At 43.8% G+C, this 23,688-nt stretch overlaps 1 protein-coding gene across 4 annotated transcripts in view; it reads right to left on the bottom strand.

The window, feature by feature from the left end:
* ash1l (ash1 (absent, small, or homeotic)-like (Drosophila)) overlaps nucleotides 1–23,688 on the bottom strand; it is a 60,311-nt gene that overhangs the window by 35,330 nt on the left and 1,293 nt on the right. For all 4 annotated transcript variants that reach the window (XM_061826499.1, XM_061826359.1, XM_061826417.1 and 1 more), the window contains exons 3-7: nucleotides 16,553–17,316; nucleotides 10,545–14,910; nucleotides 3,039–3,687; nucleotides 1,606–1,779; nucleotides 1,401–1,495 (exon numbers count right to left, since the gene is read on the bottom strand). In XM_061826499.1, the coding sequence (XP_061682483.1) occupies nucleotides 1,401–1,495; nucleotides 1,606–1,779; nucleotides 3,039–3,687; nucleotides 10,545–14,910; nucleotides 16,553–17,146 (5,878 nt within the window). In that variant the 5' untranslated portion in view covers nucleotides 17,147–17,316. The remainder of the gene's footprint in view (nucleotides 1–1,400; nucleotides 1,496–1,605; nucleotides 1,780–3,038; nucleotides 3,688–10,544; nucleotides 14,911–16,552; nucleotides 17,317–23,688) is intronic.

Raw genomic sequence — 23,688 nt, 5'->3', positions numbered from 1 at the left:
TGTTCATAGTCGCCGCAGTACGCGATGAACAACACCGTCGAGCTGGGGCGCTTTACTGCGCGCACGCGGGTGAGTGAAGCATTCTTGGCTGGGTTCTTCAGAGCCGCCTCCGTCCGCGAGCCCGACGCACTAGCCCAACGCCCTCCAACGCGCACATCGACATATTTCGTACGCGGATCTTTTGTTACATTATGAGAGACTGATTACGTGGGCCGCCCCAAACTATGATTTTTTTAGTAGCTGTATACACATCTACCTGTTATTTGGAACCCACGAAGCTCTTGTCCTCTGCACCCGTGCAATTTATTTTACACGACGAACCGGGTCTCTTGCAAACTTATGAAGGGTAAATCCATTCTCCCCGAGTGTTCAAGCAATGTCCAGCAATGCAACAAGTCAGCATTTTGGCTAACACGAAGGAACAACAAGCTACCTTCCCGGAGGTATAACTAATGGAAACACACAAGTCCACTTGAGAGCACTTCTGTCCTTTACGTCACTTCCTGCTTCTTCTCGAAAACAAATCCGTCGAAGGATTTTCATGGGGGAGTTACAAAAAGCTGTATACGTCAAAATCCTGTTTTGTGGTGAAAAAACATATGGGCCCCTATTGGCTGCCGATTTTTCATTAATAACATACTAAAAATCATCCATTTCATGACAGGAGCCCTTTAAGGAAATTTGGAGTGGAATAACAGCTCAAAGGTGCCACAAGTTGGTTGACTCCTTGCCACACAGATGTGAAGGAGTTATAAAAAACTGTGGTCATACAACTCAATATTTGTTTAGTGATTCAAAGGATTGGTAAATTCTAGAAACAAAAACGTTTGTATAAAATAGTTTTGAGTTTTTAAAGTCAATGGCAGATTGCTATTTTACCCCTTTCAACAAATTGGCCTTAGGACTGTGTATATCATGAATGCTCCGTCTTGTTGACTTTGAGAATCTACTGCACTAACTGGTAACTTGTTTGACATGTAGCAATAAAAAAATATACTGAAAACAAGAATCTGAATTTGAACTATGACTAACCAGATTCATCCGGTTAGTCACATTGGACTGCTATTATTTTGAACACTACTGTTTGAGTAAGACAATATGAACCATACGCCACTTTGTTAGTTGGGTTGTTGAAGAAGTCAAAACTGAAGTGTCGCAAATATTAGTCCCCCTTGAAAACTGATCTTTTTTTTTTTTCCAGTGAAGTGCAGTCTTGCCTGTCTTTGTGTGTGTGCGTAAGGTGTTAATCACCATGTTAAGTTCCAACTTCCTTTCTCATTCCCATGGAAAAGGGGACAAACACAGTCATAAAAACATGACTGATCAAGCAGACTAAAATTAGACAAATGAATCAAGCATTACTGCCTGATAGAGGAAATATAAATAGCTTAGTGTCTCACCAACATGTATGGGTGCTGGAAACAATCCATAATCATGTTCCCCAGGTATGTACTCCAGTTTTTCTTTCTTTAGCTGGAGAAGTTGACTTCGGGGACTACAAGCAACAGGATAAAAACAATAAACAGTATATGAAGTTATATGTAAAAGCCATTCACAAGAAGTGACCTGCGATGTGAAAAAAGGATTTGGAATGATAGGGCTTACTCCTGGGTTTTAAACACATCAGAGTAAAGTCCAGCCTTCTGGAACTTTTTCTTTGGAGGTCTCGCTGGTCTCTTTTCCCGTTGGCTGGTTAAGGGGATGGTTGATGTTTGTTCCCTGGAGACAGTGTCTAGGGGTTGTGGGGAACGGTGTCCATCTGGATTGCTCTGCGGTGAGCTAAAACAGAAACATAACTTAGTTGAATAGAGATTAAATATGTTCCTATATACAAGAGCACATTTTTTCACATTTGGATTGATAGTATAAAATGGATGTAAAAACTTTATACGTCCCTATTCAAATGCCAGGTTTATGTGACATATAAACTGAAGACCAAAATAATTTCAAAACTTTCCCCACCATTAATAACCTTTGCAATTCAAACTCCAATTTAACTCTTAACTGGAGTTAGCACACACCTGCCACCATTGAATTTGCCTCAAAAGGTTTAGATGATCGGGTGGATTTTTCTTGATATTGCTTTGCTTTCGAGCAACTAACTGGCTAGTATTTGGAACTGTTCAAAATTGCCCGACTATGACAAAGGCCCCATTTCCCAGCTGAAGAAAACCCATAGTGCTCAAATGCCCCAAAGCTTCACTGTAGTTCTGGTGTTCTAGGGGTGATGAGCATGAGCTGTGGTGTGTTCTGCCAAAGATATTTTTCCATATGTTTAAGAGATTTCAAAGGTATTTTTATCAAACTGTAGCCAGAGATGGCTGTGCTTCTTTCTAAGACAAATATATTTTTCAACTCACTGCCGAGACATATGAAGAGGGGAGATACCAATCACATATACTTAGTAGGAGTGCTTGCAGCTCCTTCAATCTTGCTCTCAGCCTCATAGAAACCTTACCGACCAGTTATCTTTTCGTCATTGAATCAATTTTGGAGGGATGTCCAGTTCTTGGTAATATCCCTGTTGTACAATATTTTCTGCACTCAAGGAGGACTGGCTTCACTGTGCTCCATGGTATACTTAATGACTTTAAAAAAAAAATTCTACCCACCTACTCACAAAAAAATTGAAGAAAGAGATCCATCTGATCATAACTTTTCCTCCAAGATGTGATGAAAATAAATGTTAGAAAAAGCCTACTACAACAGCTGTACTTTATTTTAGGTTATTCATATGCATTTGAACGGAGGAAGTTGTATGTTCACTCCTAGTTAACAAATTTGAATATGATTAAATTTGAACACAGCCACTTGTATAAGACACCACATTACATGTCCAACCACATTACCAGTGTTGTTTATTTTCCTTCCCCAAAGATTTTATTTTTCCAAACGAGAGTACCAGTTATGGTCACATGAATGAGGAAAAAGTTTCAAAATGGTTTCGCTGGCTTTCATGTTTTCAATATCACAAAAACACCAGACGTGTGATGACATTTTATATCCAATTATGGTACATTTCAGTGAAGTTTAATTACCTCTGAAAGTGACTTTTCTCATCCTGGGCAAGCCAGCACCTTCCAGATCCTGGTCTGGACCTTGAAACCAGGTTCCCCACATTCTCTTCTCTATCTGCCAATTGCTCCACAGTGTCTTGTACGTCCTCTTCCTCTTCATCCTCACCCTCTTCTCTGTCCCAGTGTTTCCTTTTTTGTCCTTTGCTACGCTGGTCTTTGACAACTGCCTCAATGGTATCTTTTACAGCATCCGCATCCCACATCCTGCCCCCTGCTGGCCGGTCTGCCACTCTGAGCCGGGTTTGGCTGAATTCACCAGCAGGAGATGGAGAAGGTGGTGGTGAAGGTAATGGGTGCTTCCTGGGACGACCAGGCCCCCTCTTTTTCACCATGTTGTTTCCTGTACGGGCTTGCCTCTGCAGCTTCTTAGCGCGCAGAATTTTGTTGACGTGGTGGAGGCTGTGCTTGGATTGCTGCGCCCGGTGAGACTGATGAGGCAGAGAGACATCAAAGCAACAGTCCTGGGAGGGGGACAGGCGGGAAGAGGACGCCGAATCATGGGAGTAAAACATTGTAGACTGGTGATGGAGCTGTTGTCGGTGGTGCAGGGATCCCTCAGGCCCTTCAGAGGTCGAGAGTACACCACCTCTTGTCTGGATACGTGCAGGCCCTTTTTAAGAAAATTAAAAATAAACTTAAGTATCATTACTCTTAAAAGATTTACAAGAAAGAAGAGCAGCATAATGAGGTGTCATTTCAGGGGAAAAAAAGAAAGAGTTTGACTTAATTAAGAATTGACTCAGAATTGGAAAACGGCAAATTTAACCATGATGATCACAGTTCAATCAGTCGTAGTGGATGCGAGTGTCCCATTCGTCAGCAAAAAACAGCCAACCAAACTGTAGCATTTTAGCTGGTATATAAAAATACAGCAAAGAAAATTGGTAGGTAAGCAGCAGTTATTACTGTATGTTACAAGAATTCTGACAAAACACAGGTTTGTTAAATTATTTTACAGTTCACTGAATGTATGCCCAAATATGCCAGACTGCGTATATTATTACATAATTTCAGGACATCTCGACTGGTCGTCCAGTCACGTAGCCAGCCAAATACAAATCTTCTTTAATTTCAATTAATTTAACATAGACCCTGAGACTGTGTGACAGGCTGAAGAATGTTAGTCATACAATATACCATGTGCTGTAATTTCCTGAAAACAGCATTCCTTTTTTTTTAGAGCTGGTTTGGCATCAGACATAACAATCAACCCCACCCCCCCTATCCACTGTCATGATACCGGGCACCCTCCAGTTTGAAAACAACTGCTTTAGAAGAAGTCAAATTCACATTTTTCCTCAAATCATTCCTCATTTGCCTTGTTAGTTCCCACTCTTTGAGGCCTCATTTACCTACCTAGTCCAGTCCCTGACCACCATATGACCCCAAATGCTGAGTTCTAATCCAGGATTACCCCTGTCTCGGTTTGAAGTTATAACAGTACCATTTTCCCTCAAGAAGGGCTTTAATTCCACATCTCAATGATACAAACACACTCATGCAACCAACCGCACGGGTAGACGCCCACATTCATGCACACATACACACAAATGCAGTTGAAGTCAGAAGTTTACATACATTGTGCAAAAACACAGATTTAGTATTTTTGTCTCACCGTCTAAAGTCAAAGCAGCTCTCCTGTTTCAGGTCACTGACGATCACCAAGGTTATTCATTAATTAAATTTGTAAAATGCCACAATAATGACGGCGACAATTACTTGGAGAATTTTATATTATTTTTTTCCAGACCAAAATGTTGCATACGCAAAAAGTACTGTCTTTAAAGCCAAAATGACATGCCTATAAACATTCTAAAATACATATTGCAATGAAAAATACATATACCATTATTCACTTCAATGTCTATATGAAAAAATAAACATGAGCGGAGAGAGTGTTATCCATGCGCAAAGTTGGGGAAGTCTCACTCGACATCAAAGTGGTAGCCATATTGCCTGCAACGTCATCAGCAGATGTCACACTGGGACATTCGCCATTGAAAACACATAGTAGCACCTACTATGGGAGAGGAACAACAGAGATTTTCAGATTTTTCCGACACCTCTTCTGACACGGAAGCTCTTTTCGAAGACGAGAACATCTCACGATCTCAAGATCTTAACTTCTGGAGACATGTCCGATGGTCTGATGTAACTAAAGGGGAGCTGTTTGGCCATAATGACCAAATGTTACATCTGGAGGAAAAAGGGGGACGCTTGTAGACCTCAGAACACCATACTGTGTCACGTCCCATCGGAACGAGAGGTAGGACCCAAATGCAGGAAGAAGTGTCAAGGAGTCAGGCTTACAAGGTTGGTCAAAGAACGGACGGAGGTCGGTACACAGGTTCAGTCAGGAATACGAGAGTGCTGGAACGGGACATAAAGCTCAGCGAACTGGCGGAGGACCAGTCGTCACCGGGTCCTATATATACGGGGGATGATCAGGCCGCATGAGGCACAGGTGTGTGCCTCCCAATTAGCGCAGCCGCACGGGCACCCGCACAGCTCGTGCTGAAGGGGCAGGATCATGACAGTACCCCCCCCCCCCCCTCAAAGGCACGGCTCCCAGACGTGCCTAAACGAAAAAAAAAGACACTAATTAACACAGGCAGGGGTGGGCGGAAGGGGGTCCGGAGGAGGGCACACCCCCCCCCTGAACCCCAGACTGGTGGCCATCCAGGCCACCAAACACGAGGCGTCCGGGCGGACAGGTCAGGAGGACGACCCGGACGCCAAGCACCAGGGTCCCCACGGGGCGATTCGGGCGGACGACCTCTGTGAGGAACCAAACGGCGAAGCAGGAACCAGAACGAGGCAGGCCACTGCTCCGGACGAGAACCTCCCACGCCATCGTTGCAAGACGACCAGGGATTGGTCGCCAACGAGGCCAGGTCCTGAAGTGGCTGGGCGAACTCAGGAGTGAAGAAGATGATGGAGAGCAGGACCAGAGCCATGACCGCCACCCCGAAGTCTCTCCAGCTCCTGGGTGGCTCCACAGAACTCCCCAGCTCCTGCTGGACAGGGACGTGAGAAGGCGGCGGCGCCAGTACCGCCCCCTCCTGGACAGCAACGTGAGAAGGCGGCGGCGCCATCACCGCCCACTCCTGGACAGCAACTTGAGAAGGCGACCCCGTCGCCTCCTGGACAGGAACGAGAGAAGGCGGCGCCAGTACCGCCCCCTCCTGGACAGCAACGTGAGAAGGCGGCGCCAGTACCGCCCCCTCCTGGACAGCAACGTGAGAAGGCGGCGCCAGTACCGCCCCCTCCTGGACAGCAACGTGAGAAGGCGGCGCCAGTACCGCCCCCTCCTGGACAGCAACTTGAGAAGGCGGCGCCAGTACCGCCCCTCCTGGACAGCAACTTGAGAAGGCAGCGCCAGTACCGCCCCCTCCTGGACAGCAACTTGAGAAGGCAGCGACCCCGTCGCCGCCGCCTCCTGGACAGGAACGTGAGAAGGCGACAGCAGCATCACCAACTCCACCTCCTCCTGGACGGGAGCGTGAGGCGGCTGGGGAACTGTAGCCACCTCCTGGACAGGAACGTGAGGGCGTGCCCGTCGCCGACAGAGCAGGAACGGGGAGCGGCCGCGGGCCGGTCGCCACTGCCACTCCAGAGCACGGATGAGAAGCGGCTGTGGAGACGTCGCCACCTCCTGGACAGCAACGTGAGGCGGCATCGGGTCGGTCCCCACTGCCACGTGAGCTTGCAGTGCATCCGTTGAAACAGCAACGTGGGCGTGGCGCGGTGGCGAATCTGTTTCACAGGCAACGTGAACCTGAGTAGGCGGAGAGTCAGTCGAAACTGAAACGTGGGCGTGTCTTGGGAGCGGGTCAGTTCCGACTGCCGCGTGAACTCTGCTCGGAACAGCCAAAACTGCAACGTGCACTTGAAGTGGCGAGTCCGTTCGCACTGCAGCGTTCACTTGGCAAGGGGGCGGGCCGGTTTCCACGGCAACATGAACCTGAGCAGGCGGAGAGTCAGTCGAAACTGACACGTGGGCGTGTCTCGGAAGCGGGTCAGTTCCAACTGCCACGTGAGCCTGCCTCAGCAGCGAGTCCGTCGCCGTTGCTACGTCAGCGTAGCTCGGCTGGTTCGCTAATCCTTGCCGGACCTGGGCCGTGAGAGCCGCCAATTCGGCGCTCTGCCTCTCTATCTGCGCCCGCATTTCGCGACAGAACGCCTCGTGGTTTGGCGGCTCCTCCTCCCTCTGGGCTGGAAGCTTCGCCACGAGCTGCGGGTCTGCCGGTCTCGCCGTTGCCGGCGAGGAGTGGGAGTACTGTGTCTTCGTTGCCGCGCAGCGAGAGACACCAGGGAGTGCCCGGCCGGCGCGTCTCCTCTGGCCGCCACGCGGAGGTCCCGGGTAGATGTTGGCCATCCCTCGTACCGATAGGTGCACTTGGATCTACCGGGCGAAGTCGCTCGGGTGCTGGAAACGCGGCAAGGCGGGGCAAACTGACTGGGATCAAAAGCCGGGCAAAGAGACTCAAAATCAAAGTCGTCGTAGTCGTACTCAGGCAGCCCGGCATACAAATCACGGTCCTCCTCATATTCCCAAAAGTCAGAGTCCAGAAGAATATGAGGAGCCGGACGAGTCGTGTTCGGGACGTATTCATACCTCGCTGGCGGAGCGTAAGACACGGAAGTGGAGGACGTCAGGGAGCCTACCCGGATTGGACAGGCTTGGTCCTCCGGCAAACGGTCTACCTTGCGTCGGTCCCGGCGACGCCGGGTCTTTCCTGCTGGGTCCTGTGAGGACAGTTCGTTCTGTCACGTCCCATCGGAACGAGAGGTAGGACCCAAATGCAGGAAGAAGTGTCAAGGAGTCAGGCTTACAAGGTTGGTCAGAGAACGGACGAAGGTTGGTACACACAGGTTCGAACGGGGATACGAGAATGCTGGAACGGGGCATGAAGCTCAACGAACTGGCGGAGGACCAGTCGTCACCGGGTCCTATATATACGGGGGATGATCAGGCCGCATGAGGCACAGGTGTCTGCCTGCCAATCAGCGCAGCCGCACAGCTCGTGCTGAAGCGGCAGGCTCATGACATACTGACTGTGAAGAGGTGGCAGCATGATGCTGTGTGGCTGTTTTGCTGTAGCAGGAACTGGAGGTTTTCATAAAATAGAAAGCATCATGAAGAAAGAACATTACATGGAGATCTTAAGGCAAGATCTCAAGGCATCAGCCAGGAAGCTAAAACCTGGATAAAAATGGGTTCTCCAAATCGAGAATGACCCTAAGCATACTGCCAAAATGGTTAAAAAGTGGCTTGAAGATAAAATCTATGTCTTGGAGTGACCATCACAAGGCACTGATTTGAATTCCATTGAAAATTTGTGTAAAGATCTGAAAAGATATGTGCGAGCAAGGTAACCAAACAAGATAACTCAGTTGCACCAGTTCTGTCAGGAGGAATGGGCTAGGATTTCAGACAGAGTACTGTCAGAAGCTTGAATTTATTATATTTATAATAATTTTCTAAGTAACTCTAACTCTCTCTCTCTCTCATTGTTATTGCATTTTGACAAAATAATTTGGGTGTTCCAGGAGAGGTTTTGTTTGATTTGACTTCAGACAGTGTGACAAATAATGAAGTGTTTTTCCACAGTGTATACAAACTTGTGGCTTCAACTGTATTCATACAACACTCAAATTGAAATACATACTGGTACTACTGCATGCATGATGAGACTACGCCATGACTAAGGCCCACTCCATTACTATCTACTACCCTCATCAAAACAACAATAGTAAACTGTGACAACAATTGGACCTCATATTACGGTCCTTTCAAATCCATGTCAGCTAAAAATAAGTTGTGATGAAAGCAATCCACCCCTTCAGTAAGCTTTTTCTTGGCAGAAATGCTATATCAACAGTGGTCATCCACATTTTCAGTGGAGTCATGATGTATTTTTGTCAACCCCATAACCACTACTAAAGAGCTACCAAATGACAGGCAGTGTGGGCAAAGATTGTTACAGTCTTTCAAAGACACTTCTCTGCAGGAACAACTTTTTATGAGGCCAGAAATGCTGCTTAGGCTGCCACACACCGAGCAGTGACATAGCTAAAGTGGAGCATCATGAAAAAAATTAGTTGGCGACTTTCGTTGCACACTATACAATTGAGCATCACATCTACTAACCTGCAGCAAAAGGAAAAACTGCTACCTTATATTGGGTTTCGAGGCACCACATACAGAATACTATACCATACTATTGATTTTTTTTTTTTTAACAGAACCTCAAAATATGGCACAATCGTTAATTGTCATATACCATAATTTCTGTACTATACAATGTTACTGTATTTTTTATTTTTCATCCAAACCTAAATATAATGCAATTTATTAACTTTATGAAAATATTTGGGGTAAAATTTGCATATTATTTTTGAAAAATTACAGTATATTTAGACACAGTGTACACACACATAAATACCGTGCATACTGCGTTGATATGGCTTGGTCTTTATCCCCTTAAAACGCTCATGTGAATTTTACATTACTTGTTACATTTTCAAATACTGTTTCTTAATGGGGTAAAAAGCATCGGCCACAAAGCGCTCTTCGGACACAGTAATATCCCCCTTATGCCAATTGTATGAAAGGCTCATTCAGCTAAATTTCAGCTCAAGTTTAACAACTCTGAAGCGCCAATTCAACAGGAGTGTGGTACGGTAGTGGAAGGCAATTTGAGTTCATGCTCTGAATAAATGTGAATCGAAAAATTCAAATCTCTATTCTAAAATGCGATAAAAACCCTTAATAAAAGATCAAGCCCATTAATTGCGTGGAGACTATTTTGATGAACATATTAAGACTGAACCCAGGGAGTACCCTACCTTCCGCCCATTGATAGCTGAGATAGACTCCAGCACTCCTGCGACCCTTATAGAATCAGCGGCTAAGAAAATGGATGGATGGATAGATGGCTGGATCTTCAGACTGAACCAAGTGTTTTGTCCATAATTCATCCATTTTTTGAGCCGCTTATCCATACGAGGGTCGCATAAGTGTTGGTGCCAATTCCAGCTGTCAACCAACAGGAGGCGGGGTACACCCTGAACTGGTTGAAAGTCAATCACAGGGCAAATAGAGACAAACAACAGCTGCACTCACAATCTCACCTAAGGGCAGACAATTTAGAGTCTCCCATTAATGCATGTTTTTGGGATGTAGGAAGAACCCAGAGTGCCTGCAGAAAACCCATCCAGGCACAGGGAGACTTTACAAACTCCACATAGGCAGGGTTGGGAATTGAATCTCGGTCCTCAGAACTGTGAGGCCAACAGTCTATTGCTGCTCCACTGTGCCACCCCAATTGTTTTAACAGAATAAAATTAATGTTTTTATAATTCCCAGGTCTGTAAAATTAATTGACCTTTTTCACCAAATAATTCAAATGGAGTTCTTCATGATGGAATTTTTATATTCACGCATTGGTAAATTGCACTCACCTAATTCTCTTCTCTCTGATGATATTGATCGGTCTTTCCTCAATGTTCGGTCCATACGGGAGAAGCTAATGTTTCCTGGCGCAGTTTCATTCTTTCTGTTCCTGCATCCCCGCAAGTTAGTGCGAGTGAGAGCAGAGGCAAAGAGATTTGTAAGATTTGGAGAATCATGGCCTCTTGGCTCCACTTCGTCTGTAGGTGTGAGAGGTTCCTCATCCTCGCTGTCAGAGCAACCAGGTATTTCTTCCGGCCGTCCATCAGAGAAGGGACCCTGACTGGGCAACACATGACGACGTGAAAGCTTAGAGTAGTCGGTCTCAGAAGTGCCCATTTTGAACCAGGACTCTGCTGGGTGCTGGCTTTTGGCGCTACTCCCCAGAGCTAGTCTTGATGGTCCTAGACAGGATATTGAGTTTTCTTTTCGTTTGTACCTATCTGCAGACGACGATGAAGAAGAAGGTGAATTGGCTAAAGTGACACCTGCTTGATTGCTAGTATTGTTGCTGGAAGTGCTCCGTCCAAAGCGACATCGTTGCAAAGACTCTGCCATTCCCAAGCTACCAACTCTCTCTCCTTTCTTTGATGCTCCACTCTCAGACAACCCTGCTCCACCACGATTTACAGATGCACCAATTGTTTCTTCTTCTTCTTCTCTGCCCTCGTCAGTACACCGCTCTCTGTGTTTGTGTCTATGTTTGTGTCTGTGGTGCCAGTTGAATGAGAGCTCAGAGGACATGGGTGGGTAAAGGACAGGAGAACGTCCTCCTAGGTAATCCTGTCGAAGCAACTTGTGTTTTTTTTTATGGAATTTGGAAGGGTTCAACAGGACATGTGAAGGGTGATGATGATGCATGTAAGATGTTGGGGGAGGAGGAGGGAAAGTTGATGAATGATGAGAGTGGTGAGATGAGGCTGTGTGGGGTGTCTGGTGGTGTGGGTGAGGATATAGAGCACTAGCTGGAGGATAGCCTCTGTAGTAGCCCAAACCGAGGGGTCCAGAGGAATAAGGAACACTGTAGGAGGGATGGTAGAAGCCCCCACTGGACAGTGGGAATGCAAGCCCTGGTACAAAAGGAACCTCTGACATAGACTCTCTGAGTTTCGGAGGCCGCCCCCTTTTCTTTTTCATGTCTGGTTTACGAACGTAGTGCAATGGGTCACAAGAGTATGCAGGATGGGAATAGAAGCTGCCAAAATTAACCCTGAAGATTGTGGGCAAGAGATCTCTGTGAATGTAATGATGAGGTGGAGGACCACTGGTACCACCTATTCCACTGGTACGGTTGCCCACTCCTGGCATTCTATTTGCTCCTGATATTATTCCTACGCCACCACCAAGACGATGCCCTGTGACACGATGTGCTATGCGAATTTCACTCATCCTTATGACAATTTCATCCAGTTCAGCAAGAAAGTTGGGGTCGATCCGCCGAGAGCGGAGTTGGAGGTACTTCTTCTTGCGTTTTCTTTTCTGTCGCTTAAGCTTTTCATAGCCTGGGCATCCATGGCTACGGCGTTTACACTTATGTTTGTGTTTTTCCTTATGACCCATTATGGAGGTAGAAGGAGTGGCTGGTTGAGGTCTACGTGGATCAGGTGATAACCTTGCTAAATGTGGTGAGGGAGAAGGTGAGGGATGTTCCACCAGTACAGTGGAGTGACGCCGCCTGCCCCTAGCATTAAGTGCCATTCCTGGAGCCATAGCAGAACCAATAACACCAGGCATTAATAATCCACTACCTATCGCAGCTGGCATCCCGATTCCACCCAAGGCCCCTGCTCCTGCTTTTTCACCACGATCAGAGGTACTGTTGTTGTCTGTTCCTATACCACTGTCACTGGGGACTGTCTCCTCACTGTGAGACTCACTTACTGGGGATGGAGTAGCTTCTTTCAGCTCACTAAGGGGGGCAGGAGAGGTAGGATGAAGTGGCCGAGGAGGGGAAAGTTTTCGGTAGTGGTAGTGCTGCCGATAGTGGTGATGGTGGTATCCACGGAAAGGGGATTTTTTTTGAGAGGTTGCTGTGCCCATAGTTAAAGTGGAGCCAAGGACTGGACTGCGAAGATTTGGGGCTGAAAAAGTCGGGGGAGGGAAAGCAAATGTGTTGTGACTGTGGTTTGAATAGTGAGAGTGACCAGAAAAGTGGACTGAACCTGGCTCAACAAAGCTTGCATCACTGATGGGACTATGGCCTCCACTAGACTGTGAGAGAGAAGGTGAAGGAAATATGTCTGAGGAGGAAAGGTGATGCTGTTGCTGAGATTGATGGTGATGCAGAGAAGTAGTGTTGGGGGACAAGAAGGGTTCTGGTGGTGTTGCTGTAGCTGCGGTGCTAACTGTTTTTGGTTTACGCCCTCTCCTCTTACCCATATATATTGTGCCTTTTTTGCTAACATTTATTTGTGGTCCAAGTTTCCCCCCAAGAGAAGCGGCCAAAGAGGACAAAGACTGAGTTGCAGCTGATGCAGAACCAACAACGGCACATGGAGATACTTTAGGAGGGTCTTCCTTTCTTGGTCCTAACAGGAATTGACTGAGAATACGCTTGCGTTTCACACTTTTCATTTTGTTAATCTTGCCTATGATTGTTTTCATAATAAGCTGACCATTTCCTTTGCTGTGATACCGTTTGTCACCAATGTCCCCAGCCTCAGGGGCCAATGTGGGCGGCTGACTCTCTTCAGGTAATGTAGGTGGGAGGCGCTTTGGACGTCCACGTTTTCGAGGGATAGGTTTAGGGGGTCTTAGGTCAACCTCTGGATGAAGCACAGGAGGGTCTTGCTCTTCTTTGGATTTCAAAAAAGTTGAGTAAACTTTACATGTGGGCAATTTATTATGGGGGCGCCCACGGGCTGGGGCATCAAGCCTTGGCATCTTTGACTTTGGCCTTCCCCTTTTTTTGGGAAGGGGTGATGAGTTGAAGAGACGTGACATTGAACTTTGTTGCAGAGTATTTAGTTTCATTTTATTTGGGTTAGGTGGTCTCCCCACAGGTCTTTTAACTGGAGTTGAAGTTTCCAGGCTTGAAGATAAAGGTATGGTGGTTTTGCACTGGTCAAAGGGACTGTCGAGGCCTGCTCTTTGACTATGTACCTTGCTCATAGCACGGCCCCAGCGTGGCTTCCTTCCTCTGCGTTTTTTAAGGGGTTTAGTGTCCTGGTCTGTTGCTGACTCTATAGAGGAATCTGGAGAATCATCTCGAAGAGGAGTTTGCGGGCTGTCTTCACCTTCTGGCTCTGGCGAAGAAGATTCTCTAGGCCTTACAGGTTCTGCAGGGTTGCTGGGCCGACCAACACGACTACTATCCCGATTGGGACTATGGTTGCATGGACTTGAGCTCTTGTCATTCTCAACTCGCAATGACTGACCTCTGTCTTTCCCTTCTGGCTTTGCTGTTCCTGATGAAGGACAGCAATTGTTCATATCTCTGGGGCTGTCCTGTTCTCTCAGACTTGAAATGCCTTCCTCTGCAGAAACAGATGTCTCTCGTGCGTGGTCTGTGTGTGAGTCAGCAGGGGAGCTTATGTGACTCATAGTCTTTTGGTCAGCTGTGATGATTGGGGAGGATGATACAGGACAGGAGGACAAACCTATGGTGTGGGGGGAGAAGTGAATAGGACGAGATTGTACTTTGGGAATGCTACAATTAATGTCATTGTTAGTGTCCTTTGACAAGGAAGGAAGTCTGTTATTGCCATATATGAGTGCTGGACTGCTGCTGTGACTACTGCTGTTACCACTGCTCATATTAATACTGCTGCTACTAGGTTTCCCAGTTCCATCTGTATCCTCCTTCCTTGTTGCTGTAAGGGTGGGTGAGTTTTCCATAGCAATATCTTTGTTTCTGGAACCATAGGGCCGACCAGGTGGCCGTGACACTGGTAGAGGGGGAGAGAGGTGAATCATTCTTGAATAGGTGTTTCTATTGGCCATAGCCCTGTCTCGTTGCTTTGCTGTGGGGGTCATAAAACCTGAGCTTAAATGGGAAGTAGCAGGGTCAGTTTTAGCAGGTTTGACAAGCTTTGGTGTCTTTGACGGCGGACAAGTGGCTATGAGTTGAGCTAATTTTTCAGTGACAGTAGGTGATCCCCAGCTTTGAATTCCCTTGTCTTTATCTCTTTGACTTTCATTGCTGTAACTGTATTGTGGTGGTTTAACACCTTCACAGCTAGGTTCTTTAGATGCAGGTATTGATGAAGTGGAAGCAGATAACCGAGGGTTGTGTTGAAGAGTTGGTGTTTTCTTCCCAGAAGGATGAAGTTTGCTGTCTGAAAGAGGACGATGAAGATTCAGCGGCCGTTCAGAAGTAGTGGTCGCTGCTCTAGTGTCTGACTTTGTGTCAGACAGGCAATCCATCTTTGGCGGACCCTTAAAAAAAAATATATATATATATAATTAAAAAATAGCCTAAAGACAATTTGATGCGAAATTGCCCAATTTGTTGAAAAATTAATGTATAGAAATCACTATTTGTCACTCTTTTTAGTTGATACAAAAAAATTACTGTTTTCTGAGGAGAAATTAAATTTGTATTTTCCGTCAAACGCAACTTCAACTCGGCAGAGTAAAGGGACAAAGGCAGGGGGTAGATAGAACTAAGTCAGCAAAACATAAGGTCAGATTGGAGACAAGAAGCAATTGCTATGGAAAGAGGTCATCCTGGGGAAGGTGGATGGGGAGACAAGGTCAGGCGACAACAGAGATGGATGTTAAAAGACCGGAGTGGCCAATTACTACGTTTATATGGTTTTGAGAATAGCACTACAGCATTTAATCCATTGAAACCTGACTTTGGGAATGAGTGTAAACGCTCTAATCCTACTATGTTCAACTTTTTAAAAGATGAACTAAAACACAAGAGAATGTTTGATCACACCAGAAAGCTGGGGGCTTAAGAAGTCAATATTTTAAAGCCTATGGATGGGAAGAAAATGTGGCAGATCATCTTTAAGAGTAACACATCCAGATATGTGTATCCATCAGGTAAATTTCAACAACAAAACTACTTTGTAGTATTCACAGTGGAGTAATCAAGAAACAAACTGAATGAACATGTATTGCATCTTTATGGAAGTAAAGACAGTTAATGCATAGAAAGCCATAATATTACCCTGCAAGCATCGAGTTTTAATTTGAAATCCCCCATTGCCAATATAATTTATTGTTAAAGACGGTAAGAATATATATATATAAAGAATAATATATAGCAGTGAATATTAGCATATTAGTTGTCTGTGATCAATAGTTTTGATAGTTTGTGTATAAATTTTCATTATTTGAATTTAAGACCCCCTCCATGACATGTTTATTCTAGCAAGCCCGTCAATGCGATTTTCCACTGAATGTTAGCATAAAGCTTGTGATTTCTAAAACGATCGTGTTTAACTATACCCATCCATCCATCTTCTATGACGCTTATCCTCGCAAGAATTGGAGGAGAGCTGGAACTTATCACAGCTAACTTTGGGTAGGACGCAGGGTACACACTGAACTGGTTGCCAGCCAATCGCAGGGCATCAACATAACTTTACAAAGTGTGTAATTCTTTTTGTTGTTTTAAGTTTTACAGTAAACTTCACCTGGGGTGTCAAACACTTTTAAAGCAGACTCTGAAGAGCACTGATTTGTGTGTGTGTGTGTGTGTGTGTGTGTGTGTGTGTGTGTGTGTGTGTGTGTGTGTGTGTGTGTGTGTGCGTGCGTGCGCATTTGTGGATCAATACCGCGAGCATAGTGGAGGTAAACTTTGTGTTGCCTAAGATCAAATAAACCTAGTGAAGGTTATTTACTGGGACTTAGAAGAAGGATTTCAAGGTAACAGACAATCAGCTATATTGGACGAACCCCCACAACTATTATTATGTTCTTTTGAGGTTCCACTGTTTCCAGTAAATATGCAAGCAGTCTGGCACAAATAGGGGATAAAATGTTGTTCCTACTTAGAATCTATTTAATTGTGATTCAAACTGCGGTACATAAATATGCGACCCCAAAATTCCTCGTTACCACTTACTCGTTTTCCTGGTGCATTCCCATTCACTTGAGAAGGTGCCATGGCAGCTGTGCTGGTAGGTGTTGGTCCAGGAGGAGGTGGTGTTGGGACTTTAGAAGATGGGTTTGAGGAGGATGATGGGACTGGTCTGCCGACACTTGGACTCTTCTCACTCTCTTTTTCTCTGACATGAGTTGGATTCTGGGTCTGACTACCAGGGCCATCATTTGTATTCCCTGCCCGATTCCCTCGAGCACCACCACCTCCCCGTCCTGTATTCCTCATTGTAGCACGAAAGGCTGGTCTGCATACATAATTCTCCAAGATCTTGGGAGGTTTCTTCATGCGTTTTGCTTGAAGACCAATCTTCAGTTTGACATTGCCCTCGGATAGGCTGCTCTCTTTGATGGAAAACTGTGACTGGTCATCACCACCTCCAGGTCCATCTGCCCCTGTGCCATCAGGTTTAATGGAAGCCTCTTTTTCCTTGTCCCTTTTCTTCTCCTCCTCATCTTCTTTCTTTCCAGCACCTCCCTCTTTCTCTCGTTCCCCGGAAGGAACACCTGAGAGAAGAGGCGGTGGTGTTGCAGTTCTCCCGTGAATCTTCTGATCCATCTTAACTTAAGGGCAGTGGAAGTTCACAAGGCAAGAAATGTATATCCTGAAAGGAATATAGGAAAGGGAGTGGGATGGGGGGGGGGGGACACCAATGAGGTAGAAGCTCTCCTTTTTTAGAGGCTTTCTATCCTTCCTCGTCAGTCCGGCCCTTGTACTCCGTCCTTCAACTGTAGTTGGAGTAGAAGTGGGGAAGGGGTGAGAATGCATGGAGGGGAGAGAAGGAAAAAAAAGTTTTGTTGTCAATAGTTAGCATTTGGCCACTTAAATGTATGATAGCAAGAAGAAATGAACCATAAAACATTGGATTTATGCTGCACGATATGGGGGGAAATGACATTGCTCGTGACATGAAAACCACCACAGAATTGTGTTTTTCACTCTGTGTATTGTTTGGACAATATATAATAGCTTCAGTAGGGAAAAAAACTATGCTTTGTAAAGCATAAAGGTGTAACAACAGTACATTACTAGCGTCATTTGTATGAAGTCTACCTGTATTTAATTGCACTAGATTATTTAGCAGGTAACGGTCCAAAACATAATTTCCTTCCATGCCAAGTTATTGTGTATACTCATTACCATATTCCTGAATTCTGACACTATTCTTTTGTTTTCAATCAATTTGTTATTATAAATGTTTTAGCATAATATGCATTTGTATTTGAGTACACATGCTTTGTCTTATCAATAATGCCATATGGCTGTCCCCTCTCGCACCTCCCTCCAAGTGCAATTGGTTGTGGCATACTTTCGTCACATTCACATGTATCGACACAGTACATGACACCACTAAGCGAAGCATAGGCCAGGCAAAATGAAGAGCTATTAAGAGAATTTTTAAAATCATGTAAACATGCTAAGGAACAATATTGAAACGCAACGCCTGTGCTTTTTTAGAGTTTGTGGATAATCAAACACTGACAAGGAGTCAGTCAATAACAAAAGAGTCAAGCTACACTATCATGTCACCTATGTATGACATAACTCCTTTCAACAATACATCTCCATGTACATACAGTCCCAAGTTTTAAACAATTTTATGCAGTACACAGGATGGGCAGGTGCTACAGTCTCATGACGAGTTAGGTAAAACAATGACTCAATGTGCGGTTGCTGCCTTTCCCAAAATGATCAGCTTGTTTTATTTTATGTTCCTCTGTATTACATTTGTTATCCTTCCACAAACAAAGTGAAAAAAACCCTTTTTAATACAGGATAAAAGTTCAGAATGTTTAGCAAGGCAACGATAAGCCCGACCAACTGTTGTCTCATTCACTGTACCTCATCAAGTGGTCAGCCTCACAGGTAGAAAATGGCTGGATACTTGAAATCACAATGGAAGGAGAAAAAAAAGAGATAATGTTGTTTTAATGTACTTGCTTTGCTTAAAGACATTAGCAAAATGTCAATCATTGTGTCATTTCTTGTGGTTTTGGAGGAAAATATATTATCTTTAATGTATGTTTTCTTTAAAAAAAAAATATTGTAACAAATGTAGTTATAGGGAAAAAAATATATTTTTTTTTAAATGGGGAAATGAAAAAGAAAACAGGAATGATGGGTGACTATCTATCCACCCATCCATTTTCTGGATCACTTATCCTCACTAGAGTTGTGAGCGTGCTGGAGCCTATACCAGCTGACTCTGGATGAGTGAGAAGGGTATACCTACAACTGGTCACCAGCCAATCGCAGGCCACATAGAAACAACCATTTGCACTCACATTCACAGCTACAGGCAATTTAGGCTTCAATTAACCTACCGCATGTGTTTTGGGGATGTGGGAAGAAACCAGAGTACCCAGAGAAAACTTACGCAAGCACGGGGAGAACATTCAAACGCCACACAGGTGAGGTCAGGATTTGAACCCTAGTCCTCATCATTGTGAGGCAGATGTACTACTAACCAGTCGTCCACCACGCTGCCCTGGCTGACTATATTGGCAAAATAATTTATAATTTATCTACTGTCATATAACAAATCTTCCATGTAGTTTGATCATAGTGCGTTTTAAGTTAACCATTCTGATACAAACAATAATTCTGCTCGTAATCAATTTTTACTATTATGTACTGCATTATAAAAGAGCAATCTCTCCCACTTATTCAGTGTCCCTGAATGCATCTCGTGCACTTACGCAGTAGCCGTGTGCCAGCTTGGTTTTATTCTGAAGAGCGAAATGCAGTGCCGTGAAAAAGTATTCCACCCCCACTTTCCTGTTTTTTTTTTTAACCCTAGTAAAGATAAGCGGTACAGAAAACGAATGAATGCATAAATTGATTACTTAATTAATTGTTGATTGGTGGTTAACTGGGTACTGAAGAAATCATTCCTGGCAAGGTTTGCCACTGTTCCCTGTTTTCTCCATTTTATGATAATGGCTCTGACAGTGGTTCACTGGAGCCCCAAAGCCTTGGAAATTGCTTTGCAACCTTTTCCAGACTCACTTTTCCCAAATTTGTGGTTAGTCACAGTAAGTTTGTGATTTAACAAAGGCAGTAGAGGGGAATTACTTTTTCACAGAGGATCAAAAATGCCTGGATTTATCTATGTCTTAAATTGAATTGCCATTTGAAAACTGCATTTTGTATTTTTTTTATTTTTATTTGTCTGAGTGATAATAAAATTGGTTTGATGATTTCAAACGTTTGTGTGTCATCTGCAAAAAAAAAAAAATGAAATCAGGAGCGGGGCAAATATGGCACTGTAGGAAATGCAGCAAGTGTACATTATCTATTAGCATAACAAAAAAGGGCCCTCCCCTTGTCATTTTTAATATTACAGTCGATTCACTCCAGAGCACCAACATCGCACCAGCCACTGAAATGTGACTAATGTATGTACAAATTATTCCTGAACCTACATCATCAAAATATTCAATATAATTCAATATATTTGGATATTGAAACTTGAATAAAGTGACCCCAGGTTTGTATGAATCAGTTAAGAATTAGATATTCATCCATCCATTTTCTTTGCCACTTATCCTCACAAGGGTCACAAGAATGCTAGAGCCTATCCCAGCTGTCAACGGGCAGGAGGCAGGGTACACCCTGAACTGGTTGCTAGCCAATCACAGGACACATTGAGACAAACAGCCACACTCACAATCACACCTCGGGGCAATTTAGAGTGTCCAATTAATGTTGCATGTTTTTGGGATGTGGGAGGAAACCGGAGAGCTCGGAGAAAGCCCACGCAGGCATGGGGAGAACATGCAAACTCCACACAGCCGGACCCCGGATCGAACCCTGGACCTCAGAACTGTGAGGCCAACGCTTTCCATCTGATCCACCATGCTCGTCTTGATTAAATGAAAATGTAATGTTTGAGAAAGCCATTTTCAGATTTTTCAATGCTACTATTTGCTCATGCCATCTCATTTTTTGGGCTAAACCAAGAGCAAGCATATAGTCTGAATAACTTCAAGCTTCAACAAGAATAACATAATTTCAAGTAGTTTTCCAACAGTTCCTAATCCTATAATCGTTAAATTTGGATGCCAAAAATCCACAGACATTTTCATCATTGTTAGCACCACAAAAAAAATCTCATATGAATTGAAAATTTAAAAAAAAAAAAAAACAGGTGGTAACGGGATTTCCCAACAATGAAATTTGAAAAGAATAATGATTACTTGGCCCTCTGAGAAATCCAAGTGCCAGTGAAATTTAAAGAAAATGGCAACCAATTTTTTGGATTAAGTAATTTACCTAAATTATGATAGCAGAGAATTTGATCAACTAATTTATGTTTGGCTGAACACTTTGGTGTTTAAATAAACATACCATACAATATTAAATTCTCTTTATTTTAGATCTCAGTTTTGCAACAAACTTTAGCTGTAAGGCATTTTGGATTAGCCTTTTTTCCCACAGCTCCTCCAGGTGTTGTAAGCACATAATTGCCACTGTGCAAAACTAGGAACTTGTCCACAGCTCTTTAAAACCTGAATGATTGAAATGATGTCAAGGAGGTGCATTCTGTGGGTGAAGTCATTTAGAGGCAATTGAGAACTGTGACCTCAGCACTTTGGACCCTCTAGCAGTGCACAGACCATCTCTATGTCTTCCTCTGCCTTCACCAGCAGTAAATGAAAGTGAGGGATAGAGCATCAACATGACGGCGGTTTCTCTGCCCTCTCTCTACAATACAAGACAAAAGTGAACCAGATGCATAATAGAGCCTGCAGAGTGTCGTATGCAAGAAACAAAAGTAATAATCCATATTGTGCTCTTGGTCTGTTTATGTTGGATTATGAATAGTAGTTGATGTTTTTTAACCACACCATAAATGCAGACCCATTTTGGAGTGTAGCCTGCAGTTCACCCACACCCACTTCTAAGAATTTACATCAACTACTCATTTCTTTTCACCTCAAAACTACACACCCAATATGACATACATACTAAAGTCAAATAACATCTTGTTTTTTGAGCACCCAATTAATCTTTTTTTTTTTACCATTTTGAAGCTTTCCTTCATCTTTCTCCTTTCACAAACTAGCAAAGCGCCAGTCACGCCACACAAACTGAAGTAATTGTGGTTTCGATAATCAAAAACACATTCCGTGCACCACTGAGGCCTGCATTGCTCACTACTTCCTTCTCTCACAAACTGGCAAATGTTCTACTTGTGTGATACTAAATGTAAAGCAAAATTGGATGCTTTAGCTTCTTTACAGAAGAAGCATTTTGTGACAACCCAATTCACAGTGGCAGCCTTTCTTAATTTTCAGTGTACAATATGGAAGTTAGTCGATTAATTTATTCTTTGGAATTAGCAAATTGGTGGCTTGTGGTGACTTATTAGCACATCTGCCTCACAGTTCTCAGGACTAGCGTTCAAATCCAGCGTCGCTGTTTTTCAAAGGGGTGTTATTTAAACATAATGATATTGACTTAGTTTTACACTTGTACAACTGTAAAGAATATTACTTAAATCAAGGGCTCCAGTCATATTCTGCAGATTATTATATAAAAATTGATTTTGTGTTATTTCATAGTAACAAATGTGATTGCCATCCTTACATTTCTTATATCTGTGACTTTGCCTGTCTTTGGCTTTAAAAGCCACAACCTGGCAAGGTGAATGACCTGTTTATCAGTGTATAAAAGTGGAGATGGCAGTTGGTTTTTGTCTCAGATTAGGTAAATGGGTGGCAGTTAGAGCCATAGCCTCACATTAAGAATGTGATTATTACATTTTTATTGTGTTAAACAAAGCCATTGAAAGTGTACTGGTGGGAGTTTGTGGGGGGATGACAATATGTTCTAACTAGTGGTGGTAAGACATATTAAACTAGCTAACAATTTTACGTACTTGTTGGCTCATAGACATGTTTTTTTTCTACACCAGTTCTGTTTTGCAGTAGACACATTGCACTATATCTTCTTTTTTAAGTGTGAAATGATCCCAAACTTGTGATAGTCTTTTATACACTCTTTCCTCCTGATTTGGCACCATCACACCAAATTATTACTAGATAGAGTTGTGCATGTGTCCGATTTCATTACATCCTAGTCCTTTGTCATCCAAGTTGACGGCATTTTTTGTTTCAATGTAAAGCATTATAGTTTTTAAATGTTTTTACACTTGTATGGCTAAGAATGTCACTTAAACCATTACTGGCGCAGTTACTACAAGTTTCGACGATGGCTGCAGGTTTAAACAATTACATGTCAACTATTTCTTTAGGGAAACTATGTTTTGAATGCCAAACAAACTGAAACTCTACCAGCATCACGGAACAGATTCTATCTGACACTTAAGTTACCACTGTAATACTTATTACTGTCAGAACGTCCCAGGATTTTTTTTAAATCCTATAAAATATTCCAAACACCTGCCAGCAGTAAGGCTATTTGATTAAAATCTGAAAAATCCCTTTCACAATCAACCTAACAGCAGGCCAATCTGTAGTAAACAACTTAATGCATTCTCTTCCATTTCTTTCTACCCAAGTCCCTCCCATCTTGCAAATATTTTTCATAACTGCTGATTTGACTACACCAATATGCATTGCAGCCCACCCCCACATCGTTCTCGAGAGCTGATCACTCCAGCCAGTGTGTACTCTCTTTCATGGCTTTTACTCCGTGTGAATACCATACAAACACACAAAAAACATTGTGGCTTTGATACAACAGAGTTTAAGATCAACAAATATTATAAAAACTTGCTTTAACTTGCGGATTGGTTGTGCTGCTATTTCTGTAACCTTTACCTGAACTCTACCTTTACCCACAACCGTCTTATCTCTACTTGGCCTCCCCATCAACTGACCTGATCACTAACCCCGACAGAGTTCAGGGGTGGAGGTGTCTTTAGAAGGAGGGAAAGCAACATGGATGACAGGTGTCAGTTGAGCAAGCGTATTTCAAATATCCTCTGCATGTAGGACCAACCTGAAACTCATTCCACTTTAGTAGTAGTGCATGCATGTGACAAAGATGGCTGTACTACTTCAACAATAACGCTGGCTCAGTCTGCATCACCAAACTGCAGTATTATAATTTTTTTTGTAGTTATACTAAAG

This window comes from Syngnathoides biaculeatus, chromosome 1, assembly GCF_019802595.1.
Source record: "Syngnathoides biaculeatus isolate LvHL_M chromosome 1, ASM1980259v1, whole genome shotgun sequence".
NCBI lineage: Eukaryota > Metazoa > Chordata > Actinopteri > Syngnathiformes > Syngnathidae > Syngnathoides > Syngnathoides biaculeatus.
Note: the sequence above shows the minus strand (reverse complement) of the source record. Positions and strands in the feature narration are given on the sequence as shown.